The sequence below is a fragment of the Stomoxys calcitrans genome, chromosome 1 (assembly GCF_963082655.1).
Source record: "Stomoxys calcitrans chromosome 1, idStoCalc2.1, whole genome shotgun sequence".
Classification (NCBI taxonomy): Eukaryota; Metazoa; Arthropoda; class Insecta; order Diptera; family Muscidae; genus Stomoxys; species Stomoxys calcitrans.
The window spans coordinates 61,591,997-61,608,473 of NC_081552.1; the positions used below are offsets into that span (position 1 = coordinate 61,591,997).

Genomic DNA, 16,477 nt, shown 5'->3' on the forward strand with positions numbered 1-16,477 from the left:
ATATGCTCTTAAAAGAGTCTAAATTGTTCTTGTGAGAGAACTTGGAAACTTTTTTTAGAACTAGGTTAAGTGTGGTACTGAAGTTAATTATCAAGAGCGTGTGATCTGAATTCAAGTCATCATTATTTACTATATCTACCATATTCGTAGAATTCTCGAAATGACAGCGAAATCTAGTAGGTCCGGTAGTTTGTTATGACCAATAAGTTGGCCATCCACCTGATAAAACTTTATAATTGTTTTTGAGGGTGCAATCATATGTATTTTCCACCTTTAGGATTCGCAAGCCTTGAACCCCACCTAGGGTGGTTAGCATTGTTTCCTCAGCTACAATGAAACGGGATCCAATTTTCTTAAAAAAGGAATCATAATCTTCAAAAGATACATTGTGTCATGGTGGAAAATAAATAGAGTAAATTGCGATGTGCTGGTTGTTGTATTTCAATCTAATAACTGCTGCCTGAAGAAAAGATTTTTCGACAAATTCTGCTACTTCGTATTTAATTGTAGATTTTATGAAGATTCCTGACCCTGCATGAGCGGGTGATTAGCGCCTATATAGTCGTATCCTCGTATTCTGGCTTGAGATTTATTTGTTTCGTGAGTTTCGGAGATTAGGAATCCATTAATATGTTTTGACTTAAAAATAATGCAATTTAATTTATTTTATTTCTGAAACCATTGGCAATCCACATAGCTATTCTTTAGTTCAATTGCAATTTTTGTCCGATTTGGCTTAAATTTTCCAAGTGGAGTTCGGTATTGACTTCCAACAACTGTGCAAAATACGGTTTAAATCGGTCAAGAACCTGATATAGTTCCCATACAAACCGATCTCCCGATTTAACTTCGATTTGGCTGAAATATTGCGCATATTGTTCTATTATGACTTCCGACAACTGTGACAAGTACCGTTAATAACCTTATATATGTAGCTCCTATATAAACCGAACTGCCGATTTGACTTCTTGAGCCGTTGCAAGTCGCAATTTTTGTCCGATTTGGCTGAAATTTTGCACATTGTCTTCTGTTATGACTCTCAATAACTGTGCGGTACGGCAAGTACGGTCCAAATCGGTCCATATCCAGATGTAGTTCCCATATTTTAGCAATCCATGGTAGTGGGTTCCCGAGATTCGGCCCGGCCAAACTTAGCACGCTTTCAATTGTTTAATCATATTGTATATGCTGGAAACCTCCAGGAATAAATACTGGTGGTGGTTTCGAAATTCTTTGCTCTTCGTTATTTTCAAAATTATCATTATCATCATCATTATCATTGTTTTCGTTATCTTCTTTCTGTTTTTCGTTATATTGTATTGTAGGCGTTGAGTGGAGCGGACGTGTTTTTATTTCGCTCCTCAAAGAAAAAAAATATCCGTATCTCGGAATAGGTACTACCTATTACGAAAAAAATTTAAAATCCTTTTGGAGTAGGCTAGAAATGGACACCAAAGACTTAATAGCTGCGGTGGTGGCGTCAACCCGTAGCGTGTTGTCCTCCCTTCCCAAAGGTGTGGGTGCCTTGGCATCTGTAGTAGAGAGTAATGCTTCAAGCGCAGCACAACTAGTCGTCAGACTAATTAACGAGGAAGAGATGGATAAACCAGAGGGATGCACAGTTCGTCCCCAGCCTTTAAGTAAAACTGGTGTTTCTGACTCGGATTCAGACAGCGACAGTGTCAATGAAACAGTCATCGCAGCCAAATCGAGAGATGATGGCATCGGGATGAGGGCAAAAGAGGACGATGACTTTGCTAAGCTAACAAGCAGACCGAGAAAGCGATCCGGTGCACGACAAAAGAGACAGAGGGTTATGTACCGGTTCCGCAATCGGATGCAGTGCAGGATGCTGGAAGAGATAGAACTGACATTCCAAGCACTTTTACGGAAGCTTTAAAAAGAATCAGATCTCCCGAAGAGCATAACACTGCTAAAATGCCGAAGAAGAAAAAGAGGTCCCCGCTTTCAAGTACTCTGGGAAAACCAAGCCAGCCATCCTGCAATGGAGACTCCAGACAGTGTCCTGCGGAGGTAGACAAAGTCAGAACAGGAACGAAGAAGCGCTCATGGCCATTGAGTCTTCATGGAGGACTGTGGCTTGCAAACTGAGACCACAGCCATCACGGAAGGGGAAGATGGTCGCTGAGAATGGTATAGAGCCGCCCTCTTACGCCAGAGTGGCAAGGAAGTACAACATAGATGAGCTGACTTATGCAGTCATCAATATCGGCTGTGAATCCGGTAGGATTCCACCAGATCATCGGTCCCAAGTGAAGAATCTAGTTAACAATCGGATTTTCGAACATGTGTGGAAATCTTTAGAGGGTCCGATATGCAGAGGACGTCTTTACGCTGCGTTTTGCGTCGGCGGAATGTGTTGATACCGTCAAACAGCTCGTCAGAGGTATCCATGCTCCCTGGGAGAGCGCAAAGCTCGACCTGGTGAGAAACATGGATACCCCCAGCTCACAAAGGCTACGGTCTTCATCGAGGGTCGGGGCAGTAAATTTGCGACGGAACGCATGTTGGGATTCTTGGGCAAGCAAAACCAAGGTTTGGTCACAGAGAAGTGGAAGGTCTTCCACAGAGAGGAGAAGGAGAATGGAACTCTCCTTGTGGTTGGCATTGATCAAGTCTCCGTGACAAGTTTGGCTAAGACTAAAGGCATGGCGCACTTCGAGAGCAAAACTGCCTTTTTCAAGATTGGGAAGACTAGGATAGGCAGAAATTCTCATTTTGAGACATCAGGCCGTGTAGTGGCAGGTGACTCAATACCGCCCAACGAACAGGCTGACAACGAGACAATCACGGCCTCTCTCAATATTGGAAAGACTAGAATAAGCAGAAACAAAAATATCAGACAGTGCAGTTCCGAGAGACAGAGCACAACCAAACAAACAGGTACCCGACAACGGAACCAACACCAACTTCAAGATTCGGAATACTGGTATAGGTAAATATCCTAATATTGAAACATTAGGCATCGCAGGGAAACGAGTCCCAATGCATCCTAAAGAACAAGGAACCGATGATGGTACCATCACCTACTCCCAAGAAGTCCATTTGCTTAAGATTTGGAAGACTAAGATAGGCAAAGATCCTAGAATTGAAACAATAGGCAGTACAGGGAATGAAATCTCAATACAACCTAACGAACAAGGATCCGACGATAGAACCATTACCGACTTTATAAGGAGCCGGAAGACTAGTATAGGCAAAGAACCTAATACGATGACATCAGGCAGTGCAGTGACTGGAAAGTCAATGCAGTCTACAAACCAGGGATATACTTGGCTCTGAAAAAATATCAGCATCGTGCTCTTTTCTGAAATACCATTTATTTAAACCCCATATTGCCATTAGCTTAAGAGGAGTTTACAGGATGAAGCGTCCCCCAAACACATAGCCCCAAAATAGGTTATCAAATTCGTTTTCTAATCTCAAATACCTTTCATTTGAGCCACATATTGGCATGGTCGAAGCATTTTTTCCCTTTGGGTATGTTTTGGGAAAGGGGTGATGCCCTAAATACAAGGACCTACATTTGGATGTCAAACTCGTATTCTACTCCCAAATACTTTTATTTGAGCCCCATATTGCGATGGTCACTAAAAAATTGCTGTTTGTGGGGTATTTTGGGAAAGGGGTAGACCCCCAGAAAATTGGCCCCGAAAATGGGTATCAATTCTTGCTCTACCTCCCAATACCTTTCATTTAAGCTCCACATTGACATGATCGGAAAATATGCCCGATTTAGGGGTATTTTGGGAATTGGGGTGGTCCCCCAAACATTAAACACGCAAAATATATTTGCAACGTGCTCTATTCTCATATATCTATATATAATTTATTTGAACCCCTTATTGCCGTTGGCCTCAAAATTGGATATCAAATTCGTTTTCTAATCTCATTTAAACTCCTTATTGCAAAAGTCAGCAAACATGTCCGGTTTGGGGTATTGGCCCTAGAAACTATGAATATGTAGTTCCCCTCTCTTTAAGACCCAAATTGTCTTGGTTAGCAAATTTGTCCTATTTGGGGGTTGTTATGGTGGTGGGACGTTCTCCAGACAGTTGGTCCCTAATGTTGATATCAGATACGTGGCCTACTCCCACATACCTTTAATTTCAGCCCCATATTTCCATAGTCGGCAAACATGACTGGCTTGGGGGGGTTTTGGGGGATGGGCGGCCACTCAGTGTGTTGGCCTTGATAATATATATCGGATTCGTGCTCCACTTTAAAAACCCTCTTATTTGAGCCTCATATCGCAATAGTCAGAAAATACTAACTATTTGGGTGGTGTTGTGGGAGTGGCGTGGCCCCATAGACAGTTTTCCCAAATATTGATATCAAATTCGTGCTTTACTCCCAAAAACCTTTCATTTGAGCCCCATATTGAAATGGTCGTAAATTTGTCCCCTTTGGGGATGTTTTTGGGAAAAGGCGGCCCCCAAACACTTGGTCCCATATTTGGATATTAGATTCGTATTCTACATTCAAATACCCCATATTCCCATGGTCAGTAAATAAGTCTAGTTTGGGGGTGTTTTGGGGAAAGGGGTGGATCCCCAGAAACGTGGTCCCACATTTAGATATCAGATTCGTTTTCTACTCACAAATACCTTTTATTTGAGTCCCATATTAAATAATATGTCCGATTTAGGGGTCTTTTGGGATTTGGGGTGGTCCCCCTAGTACTTGGTTTGACAATTGGATATCAGATACGTTTTCTTATCCTAAATACCTTTCATTTGAGTCCCATATTATCGTGATTGGTCTAAAAATATGTTTGGTAGGTTTTAGGGTGGGGCAGCCCCCCTAGGTACACCATTCGAAATTTGGATACCAAGTTTTTATTTTTAGGGTACTATATGAGAGCACACAAAATTTCGCTTAAATCGCATCACCCATCTCCGAGATCTGGCGTTTCTGAAAATTAGAGTAAGGGGAAGTGTCCGCCCCCCTTCAGATATCAAAAAATGTAGTACCCTATTTTCACCACGGGGTCATTATGCACCATGTGTGAAAATTTCAAAAAAATCGGTTCAGCGTTTCTGAGTCTATACATACAAACAAACACAAATTGATTTTTATACCCTCCACCATAGGATGGGGGGTATACTAATTTCGTCATTTTGTTTGTAACTACTCGAAATATTCGTCTGAGACCCCATAATGTATATATATTCTTGATCGTCGCTACATTTTATGTCGATCTAGCCATGTCCGTCCGTCTGTCTGTCGAAAGCACGCTAACTTCCGAAGGAGTAATCCTAGCCGCTTGAAATTTTGCAAAATACTTTTTATTAGTGTAGGTCGGTTGGTATTGTATATGGGCCATATCGGTCCACGTTTTGATAAAGCTACCATATAAACCGATCTTGGGTCTTGAATTCTTGACTCTCAATATTACTGGCGAATTTCATGGAAATCGGTTCAAATTGAGATATAGCTCTCATATATATATATCGCCCGATTTTAACTTCTAGAGTCACAGCCAGCACAAATATTAATCCATCTTGCCAAAATTTCGCAAAACGCTTTCCTCGACGGCTGCCACAGTAACTGAGGAGTTTGCTCCAAGTCGGTTCAGATTTAGATATAGCTCTTATATATATGTTCGTCTGATTTTGAGAAATATTGCAAAAAAGTGATCATTTGCTATCCCATTCTGTCAAAATTTGCAGGAAGTATTTATGACTCTCAATATAACTGGTGAAATTCATAGAAATCGGCCGAAATTTAGATACAGCTTTCATATATGTGTATCGCCTGATTTTCACTTTAAGAGCCACTGCAATCGCATTTATTGACCAATTTTGCACAACGCTTTCGTCGACGACTACCACATTATCTGAGAAGTATACTCGGAATGGCTTCAGAATTAGATATAGCTCCCATATATACGTTCGCCAGATTTCGGTTTATTTGCCATAATGTTGTCATTTGTCAACCGTAATTTTTACAGTTTGAACATATTTGCTCGCCGAGATCCATCAAAATTGGTTCGGAATTGGATATAGGTCCCACATTGTACTTATAGGGTAGGTGTAGAGTATTATACAGTCGGCACCGCCCGACTTTTGCCCTTCCTTACTGGTTTAATTTGGCCCGGATCGGTCCAGATTTGGTTATCGCTGCCATATAGACCGATCCTCCGATTTAGGGTCTTAGGCCCATAAAAGCAACATTTATTCTCCGATTTTGCAGAAATTTAGGACATCTTCTTCAACATCTTTCTTCAATTTGGCCCTGATCGGATCAGATTTGGATACTGCTGCCATATAGACCGATCCCTCCATTTAAGGTTACGGGCCCATAAAAGCCGAATATATTGTCCGATGTCACCGAAATTTGGGACAGTGAGTTAAGTTAAGCCCCGTGACATACTTCTGGATTATGGCACAGATCGGTATAGATTTGGATATAGCTGCCGTATAGACCGATTTCTCGATTTTAGGTTTTGGGGCCAGCGCATTTATTGTCCGATGTCGCCGCAATTTGGGACAGTGAGTTGTGTTAGGCCCTTCGACGTCCTTCTTCAATTTCACTCAGATCGGTCCAGATTGGGATATAGCTGCCATATAGACCGATCTCTCGATTTAATGTTTTGGGCCCATAAAAGGCGCATTTATTGTCCAATGTTGCCAAAATTTGGGACAGAGAGTTAAGTTAAGCCCGTGCACATATTTCTGCAATTTGGTCTAGATCGATCAAGATTTGCATATAGCTACTTGTGAAAGCTTTTCAAAGGGTAGGAGGGTTAAACAAGTAAAAAGGCGTTAAGTTTGGCCGGGCCGAACTTTAGATACCCACCACCTCGGGTATATTTATAACCACCTTTCGTCAAATCAGGAGAAAAATGTATACCTTACGACCCCTAGCACCTATATAGAAATATGTTCCGATTTGGACCAAATACTAATGAGTACAAGTCATTGTTCAATTGCGTAAAACAAAATTTTGCTCTTTTTAGTAGCTGTATCTAAAATTAAACCGCTCTGAACCATAAACGACACGGAAGTTATATCGAAAGTTTTATCACAACTCACTGTCCCAAATTTCGGCGACATCGGACAATAAATGCGCCTTTTGTGGGCTCAAAACCTTAAATCGAGAGATCGGTCTATATAGCAGCTATATCCAAATCCGAACCGATCTGAGCCAAATTGACAAGGGATGTCGAAGGGCCTAAGACAACTCACTGTCCCAAATTTCAGCAAAATCGGATAATAAATGTGGTTTTTATGGGTCTAAGACCCTACATCAGAGGATCGGTCTATATGGCAGCTATATCCAAAACTGGACCGATCTGGTCCAAATTGGCGAAGGATATCGAAGGGCGTAAGACAAATTACAGCAAAATTGGATAATAAATGTGGCTTTTATGGATCTAAGACTCTAAATCGAAGGAGCGGTCTATATGGCAGCTATATCCAAATCTGAACCGATGTGGGCCAAATTGGCGAAGGATGTCGAAGGGCCTAATACAACTCACTGTCCCAATTTTCAGCAAAATCGGATAAGTAGTAGTAGTAGTAGTAAACTTCTTTATTGAATATTTTCATAAAAATACATTTCTTTTTTTTACAATTCTAAGAAGTAATTTTATAACTTAGCGACAATGTAAAATACGTCTGTCGCATTATATAAGCATTTGCTTATTTAATTGAATTCATTTATTAAAAGTTGCCTATATTTATAGCTCATTTCGAGATAATTTTTTAATTTGTGCCAATTTTCTTCTTCTGTACCATCAAGAATGTTGATTATTTCCTCATCGTTCAATATCGGCTTTCCGAATGATATCATTCTAAATTCCCGAAGTATAGGACAGATGCCCAGAAAATGTTGCATTGTTTCAATTTCATGCATGTTACACAATTTACATTCTTTATTTAAGACATCGGGATCAAAACTGTTACACCCTAGAGGGATCATTCCACTGCGCGCTTTAAATATCCACACGATTTCCGCTTGAGAGTACTTTCTGTTTAGGTAAAGATGGGATCTGCTTGGGTTTAAATATCTATATATCCGCCAGCTCTGGCTGAATTGTTTTCTATACAGTCTTTCTTCATGCAATCGTTGTTTCATACCACTTAATAAATCATTGCAGAAAGTGTTCCAATTGCCTTGTGAAGACATCGTTTGTGGCCATTGAACGTGTAGGCTACGAGATAAGTCTTTTAATTCTGTTACCCAAAATATATTTTTTTGGTATATAATCTCCGATAGTTGATTTGGGAGCCTGTTTTGTGTATAGTAATACAAAATTCGCCCCAAATAGTTTAAATGTTTTCCCAGCGTGTATATTTGTGAGTCTTCCACTTCCGTTTCCAGCATTAGTACATAATTTGGTGTAAAACTTGGTGCCCTAAGTATTCGCTTCAGAAAATATCTTTGGAGTGCATTAATCTCTTCGAAGTGTGAAAAACCCCAAATTTCGGCAGCATATGTTTGTATAGATCTACAAACGGCTAAAAATAATTTCCATTTAGAATTCATATCTATATCTGCTCTTCCAATGAATTGGTTCCATGTGGCATTAATAGCGTTTTTTGCTTCATTGTTTCTGGTTTGTACATGTTTGTTGAACTTCATTTTCGGAGTAAAGACTACCCCTAGATATTTGAACTCGTTGGAGATCTTAATTTCTCTGCCGTTGTACATCCACCTTTCGTATTTGCTTAATTTTCCTCCATTTCTAAAGACCATAATTTGGGATTTAGCTAGGTTTACTTCCAAACTCCACATTTTGCAGTATATTTCCAGATTATCTATCATTTTCTGTAGTACTTTTATGTCATCTGCTAGGAAAACGATATCATCTGCATACAAGAGAAGTCGGATGTTAATATTTTCCACAAACAAACCACCTTCGATGAACTCGTGCAGGTCATTTACATAGAGGGCAAATAATAACGGCGATAAAAGACATCCTTGTTTTACGCCTTTGGTTGTTTCGAAGTATTCAGATAGCTCCCTGCCGTTCCATACTGCTGACTGCGTGTTGCTGTATATTTTCTCTATTATTGAGACCATTTTATATGATACACCCATTCTAAATAGTTTATATATAAGGGCTTGCCTTGATATATTGTCAAAAGCTGCCTTGAAATCGATAAAAAAAACAATATACTTTTTTCCTCTCTGCCAATTTCAAGTGGACGATCGAGGCCAGATTGTATATATTATCAACCGTTGAATAATTTTTCCGGAATCCAGCTTGGTATTCTGTAAGAATTTGATAGTTTTCAACCCAATGATATAGTCTTTCATTTATAAGACCCATAAATAACTTCGCCACACAATTCATATATGAAATGCCCCTGTAGTTTGACGGCTCGTTTAGATCACCTTTCTTATGAATTGGGTAAATAATAGTTTTTGTGAACACAGGATCAATTTCCCCACTCGAATAAATGGTATTGTATATTCTTAACAGCAGACTATTAAACTCTTCGGTGCCGTTTATGAAGAACTCATATGGTATCCTATCCTCGCCGGGTGCCTTATTTCTTTTAACTTTCACTAGCATTTTCTGCAGTTCCGACATCGTAAAGTGCCTATCGAGATCCATATCATTTTTATAAGGGGGAGCATAGTGAATAAGAGTGGTCTCTTGAGATTTATTTAATAAGTTTTCATAGTAGGATTTAAAGGCATCTGGGGTAATATTTGAGCCCACGAGGTTACATTGGTTACGAATTTCTTTCGCCATTTTCCACCATTCTTTGGAGTTTTTGATGTTATTTAATTTGTTGGCTATTGTATTGTAATACACGGATTTATTGGTACTGCATACAGTTTTGTACTCTTTTTGTGCGACTATATATCGTCTCTTGTCTTCCAAATTCCTTGTTGTCCTGTACACCTTTAAGAGCTTAAAACTTTTCATTCTTGCATTATTACAGTTTTTGTTGTACCATTTATTTTTCGGCTCAAAAGGCTTTTTGTAATTAATCAATTTTGAAGCGGAATTCACTATTATTTGGTTAATATCGTTGAGGTTGATGTGATTTACACCAGCGATATTACGTATACTTTCATTTATCTTTCTTTGATAGTTATCCTTTTCTTCATCTTTCCATATCAATTTTGGCAATAGAGACATCTTTTCCCCCGTTCGTGAAGTGGGTTCAATATTTATTTTCGTCAGGATAGGGAAATGATCTGACCATACTTTATCTTCCACTCTGAACTCTTCAATCTTTCCCAAAATTTCCTTAGATACCGCGCATATGTCGTTTACTGACTCACCCAATGCCGTAATGTATGTCAATTTTCCATCCTCATCACCCTTCGTTATTCCATTCAAAATAAGCATGTTATAATTATCACATAGTTGTATAAATTTAACACCTTTTTGATTTACAGTTTTATCTCTTGATTTTCTGCAATCATATCCTGAGCAAAAGCTACTTTTATATATTTCTCCGATATTCTGGTTTGTTTCTCCGATTCGGACATTAAAATCACCTATGAGTATAGGGTTTTATATTTCTATGTCTTGAAAATACTTTGCCAGTTTTTCAAAGTCATTGTCCCAATTGGCAGGTCTTAAGTATTGAGGTATTACGCTGTAAGTATTTTCCATTGTGTACAATTTTAAATGCGGGGTTTCCCCTATATCAATAACTTCATACGAAATACCAGTATCGTGTAGATGTTTGCTTATACCGATCAAACAGCCTCCAATTGCTCTGCCGTATCTATGAATGCGTGTCGCATGCTTAAAAAATAAATCAAACCCGCTGAAATATGATTTTGCTCTTTCTATTTTGTTCGGTTCAAGGTGCGTTTCCAATAATATAAGAATCTCAAATTGTTTGATATATTGAAAAAAAGTTGGGTACAAATACTTATTTTCTAGGCCATTAATGTTGTACGATAAAATCGAAATATTATACGGTTTAATCGCTTGTGTATTATTTATTAGTTTTTTGGATACGAATCATCATTAAGTTGATAATAATTTAAACAAATAGTTTTTATATCCTCCCCATATAATTTGACAAGTTCTTTTTCTCCATCAGCGTTGCCAGATACAAGTTTGTGATCGGAATTCCATTTAAACCAACGGTCTTTTATTTTTAGCTTGTCTTCTCTTACAACAACTTTTTGCTGTTTGCTAACCGCTAAAATTTGTTTTCGAAGAATAAGAAAAGTCTTTTTGTGCTGTTGCTTGTTTGGTATCATATCACGTTCAATAGAGATATCAGAGCCCGACAATTTTTTTGTATTTCGAAATATCTGTTGTAGAGCATCTTCGTTCTCAAGTTCGGCTATAACTGCCATTTTTCCGTTACGGTCAAAAACTTTGCGGACATTTTTCGTACTTGCCGTTACGTTTAATTTTTCTCTGAACAGTTTTTGCACCTCTTCTTTTGGATTTTTTGCACTTGGTAGGCCTTTAATAAATAACTTACTTGACCTGATTTGATTTTCTAGCCAAGTAATATCCTTTTTATACTGACTATTTTCTATTTTCACTTTACTTAGCTCTTCTTTCAAACTCTGATTCTCTGACTTCAGTGCATTTATATCAGTGCTGATAGCAATTATCTCGCATTTTATGTCTTCTATGTCTGCTTTCGTAGGTAGCGATTTGAGCTTTTCGTCTAAATTGGAGTTAATAGTTTCTTTTATAAGTTTTATGAGTTCAGTTGGCTCCATGTTTGATGTTGATGACTTTGGTTTTTCTGGCGATGATATTTCGTTGTGTTTCCTCTTGGGTGTTTGAAAATTATCTTGCATATTTCCGAACCCTGTCAATGAATGGTAATGCTGTCGATCGCAGTAGATTAGATATCGATAACTTTTGCTTTGTTGTTATCGGTAGATTACCATCACTAAACTTGGTTGGATAAGGTCAGCTGATATGCTTATTTGTTGTGTCGGTGTTTGTCTACTCGTTGTTTTGTATTTTGAGTGACAATATTTATCAAAATTTTGTTGAAAAAAAAAAAATCGGATAATAAATGTGGCTTTTAAAGGTCTAAGACCCAAAATCGGAGGATCGGTCTATATGGCAGCTATATCCAAATCTGAACCGATCAGGGTCAAATTGTAGAAAAATATCGAAGGGCCTAAGACAGCTCACTGTCGCAAATTTCAGCAAAATCGGATAATAAATGTGGCTTTTATGGGTCTAAGACCCTAAATCGGAGGATCGGTCTATATGGCAGCTATATCCAAAACTGGATCGATCTGGGCCAAATTGACGAAGGATGTCGAAGGGCCTAATACAACTCACTGTCCCAATTTTCAGCAAAATCGGATAATAAATGTGGCTTTTATGGGTCTAAGACCCTAAATCGGCGGATCGGTCTATATGGAGGCTATATCTAGATATAGTCCGATTTGGCCCATCCTCGAACTTAACCTGCTTATGGACAAAAAAAGAATCTGTGCAAAGTTTCAGCTCATCATCTCAATTTTTGAAGACTGTAGCGTGATTTCAACAGACAGACGGACGGACATGTCTAGATCGTCTTAGATTTTTACGCTGATCAAGAATATATATACTTTATAGGGTCGGAAATTGAAATGGATATTTCGATGTGTTGCAAACGGAATGACAAAATGAATATAATCCCATCCTTCGGTGGTGGGTATAAAAAATAAAACCGAAAACAGCCAAAGGTTAGTTCCATCTTTTTATACCCTCCACCATAAGATGGGGGGTATACTAATTTGTCATTCTGATTGTAACTACTCGAAATATTCGTCTTAGACCCCATAAAGTATATATATTCTTGATCGTCGTGAAATTTTATGTCGATCTAGCCATGTCCGTCCGTCTGTCCGTCCGTCTGTCAGTCGAAAGCACGCTAACTCCCGAAGGAGTAAAGCTAGCCGCTTGAAATTTTGTACAAATACTTCTTATTAGTGTAGGTCGGTTGGTATTGTAAATGGGCCATATCGGTCTATGTTTTGATATAGCTGCCATATAAACCAATCTTGGGTCTTGACTTCTTGAGCCTCTAGAGTGCGCAATTCTTATCCGATTGGGATGAAATTTTGCACTACGTGTTTTGTTATGATATCCAACAATTGTGCCAAGTATGGTTCAAATCGGTCCATAAACTTATATAGCTGTCATATAAACCGATCTTGGGTCTTGACTTCTTGAGCATCTAGAGGGCGCAATTTTTATCCAATTTGAATGAATTTTGGCACGTAGTATTTTGTTATGATATCCAACAATTGTGCCAAATATAGTTCAAATCGGTTCATAACCTGATATAGCTGTCATATAAACCGATCTTGGCTCTTGACTTCTTGAGCCTCTAGAGTGCGCAATTCTTATCCGATTGAAATGAAATTTCGCACGACGTGTTTCGTTATTATATCCAATAACTGTGCCAAGTATGGTTCAAATCGGTCCATAACCTGATATAGCTGCCATATAAACCGATCTTCGGTCTTGACTTCTTGAGCCCCTAGAGTGCGCAATTCTAATCCGATTGTATTGAAATTTTAAAAGACTTATTTTGTTATGATATCCAACAACTGTGCCAAGTATGGTTCAAATCGGTTCATAACCTGATATAGCTGTCATATAAACAGATCTGGGGACTTGACTTCTTGAGATTCTAGAGGGCGCAATTCCTATTCGATTTGGCTGAAATTTTGCAAAACGTATTTTATTCTTACTTTCAACAACTGTGTCAAATAAGGTTCAAAACGGTTTATAACCTGATATAGCTGCCATATAAACCGATCTAGGATCTTGATTTCTTGAGCCTCTAGAGGTCGCAATTATTATCTGATTTGCGTGACATTTTGTACGAAGGATCCTCTCATGACCAGCAACATACGTGTTTATTATGGTCTGAATCGGCCTAAAGCCCGATACAGCTCCCACATAAATCGATTTCTCTATTTTACTTATTGAGCCCCCAAAGGGCGCAATTCTTATTCGAATTGGCTGACATTCTACACAAGTCTCCAACATAAAATTAAATTGTGGTCCAAACCGGACCATATCTTGATATCGCTCTAATAGCAGAGCAAATCTTTCCCTATATCCCTTTTGCCTAAGAAGAGATGACGGGAAAAGAACTCGACAAATGCGATCCATTGTGGAGGGTAAATAAGATTCGGCCCGGCCGAACTTAGCACGCTTTCACTTGTTTAATTTAGATCTTTTCGGAAATTTTAAATTCTGAAGCGTATACATTTTTATAGGAAGGGACAATCTCCCCTTTTTTTATTGCTCTTAGAATTTTGTAACCTTTTTAACGCTGCATAAAAAATTTCAATCGGTTTCCAAAACACAATTTCAGAAATACCGACCATACCTTGACAAAAATGTTCAAAAATAAAATCGTTGTAAGTCCAATAACTTGTAAATCGTAAGAGATATACTGAAAATTTCCGCATGTTTTTGTAGGGTTTTACAATCTCTATCTTGAAAAAAAATCAAGCTGATCGGTCCAAAAATGACTGTTGGCAAGCAGACAAAAATTTGAAATCGAGGCGACCAACTTTCAAGCCCCATGGATCAACCTCTATACCTTCTAGGGTCCCCAAAAGCTTCATACTTATTGCAAAACACCTTAACATTGACTATGTAGTTTTGGGTACATAAATCTATCCGTTCAAAAGTTCCTGAATTATTTCCAAGATTTTTCGATTTGACAACATTGTGGAACGGGAGGTTGTTAGAAAGGGTCCGCAATGTTGTTTCAAGGAAGCAAGCTAAAATGCATATCTGCTACAATATTTGAGTTTTTTACTGAAAATCCTTTGATTGCAGTATATCCAACCCATATTGGGACACATAATAATTTTCGCTCATATTCAACATCCCTTACATACTTCGTCTAACAAATAACCTTTACGATATAATTCATCGTTAAAAATACATCTTCACTTTATGTTCTCTTGCTAAATTCATTGTTACCAAGACAATTATCAACATTTTGCCTAGGACTCACTACTGGTGGGATTATAGAAAACCAAGAACCACAAGACTTTTTATACCTCTCCTCTCTATTACGTATGCATATCGTTGACACTTGCATATCTTTTACACACTCAACGTCTCTTACTTTCACAATAGTTCGATATGTACTTGACTTTAGCACAAAAGTAGTTTGCTAGTGGCATATCAACGCTCTTGAATTGAAAGTAATCCACCAACGAAACAAAAAAAGGAAGTATGGAAAGCTACAAAAAAAATCCTACGCAAACCAGGCAAACTTGTGTCACACAGTGTAAAGCAATAATTCCACATCAAGTGCATGACATTCAGTAGTAACTTTTCATACAAAAGTCTTCCAAAGAAGGCCAAAGAGTTTAGCCCCTTAGTGTTGCGTGAATGGTGGTAAGTTGCTGGAGTGTAGTTGCTGTCTTAGCATTGACTTAGCCGATTTACTGATGTTATTACGGTAACTATAGAGCTGCCAAAGAATTAAAAACCTTCTCAAAAGTAGTAGCAACAAACCGGCTTTAAAAATTCCAATTGTGGCTATAATTTCTGCACTAAGCCATGCCATCTCTGTTGACGATTCTAGTTAGAGCAGGGATGATGACATTTTATAACTTCTACCATGAAAGGGGGGTTCTAAAAGCTCCGCATTCCGTTTGTAACACATCGAAATATTGATATGAGCCCCAATAAAATATATATATATATATATCCTTGATGGTCCTCACAAGTCGATTTAGCCCTGTCTGGCCCTTTCGGTCTGTGGAAAGCAGGCTAACTTTCGAAGGAATAAAGCTAGGCGGTTGCAATTTCGCACGAATATTTCCAATTAGTGTGAGTCAGTTAGGATTGCAAATGGGCTATATACGTTCTTGTTTTGATATTGCTCCCATATAAACCGATCCTGGATCTTGATTTCCTGAGGCTTTAGAGGGCGTAATTCTTATCCGATTCGGCTGAAACTTTGGACCAGGTGTTTTATTTTGACTTCCAACAACTGTGCTATGACTTTATATTTACCTTGAAAGAGTTTTTAAATCTTTTTCATAAATTTATATTAAGATTTTTTTGTTATATTTATTATAGTGAATTATTTGGTAAATTATGAATTATTTGGTAATTTTATTTCTATCATATGTTTTCAAAACATATGCTTAATTCAAGCTCATTAACTAACTTAATAGATTATCTCATCATTTAGCAACTAAAGGACTAATAATAAAATAAATAAAACAAACAATAGAAAGGATTTGACCAACTAATACATATGGCGTTTCAACAGGTCGTGCATCAATTCAAGTTAATAAAATTACTGTAACTACTATTGGGTTGCCCAAAAAGTAATTGCGGATTTTTTAAAAGAAAGTAAATGCATTTTTAATAAAACTTAGAATGAACTTTAATCAAATATACTTTTTTTACACTTTTTTTCTAAAGCAAGCTAAAAGTAACAGCTGATAACTGACAGAAGAAAGAATGCAATTACAGAGTCACAAGCTGTGAAAAAATTTGTAAACGCCGACTATATGA

At 38.1% G+C, this 16,477-nt stretch overlaps 1 protein-coding gene across 1 annotated transcript; it reads right to left on the minus strand.

The window, feature by feature from the left end:
• Positions 1 to 1,170: 1,170 nt before the first annotated feature.
• Positions 1,171 to 10,336, minus strand: LOC131995902 (uncharacterized). The gene is made up of 2 exons (XM_059365205.1): positions 9,149 to 10,336; positions 1,171 to 1,299 (listed from the first exon to the last, which is right to left on the minus strand). The coding sequence occupies exons 1-2, from the start codon at positions 10,334 to 10,336 to the stop codon at positions 1,171 to 1,173; spliced, it is 1,317 nt and encodes a 438-aa protein (XP_059221188.1).
• Between the last annotated feature and the right edge of the window lie 6,141 nt (positions 10,337 to 16,477).

Excerpts from the sequence above, each read along its gene's own strand:
- LOC131995902 (XM_059365205.1), bottom strand. The coding sequence starts at position 10,336 with ATGCTTATTTTGAATGGAATAACGAAGGGTGATGAGGATGGAAAATTG. Across the intron at positions 1,300-9,148 it reads AATTGGCAGAGAGGAAAAAA|AAAGAAGATAACGAAAACAA; the intron begins GTATATTGTTTT and ends AACGAAAAACAG.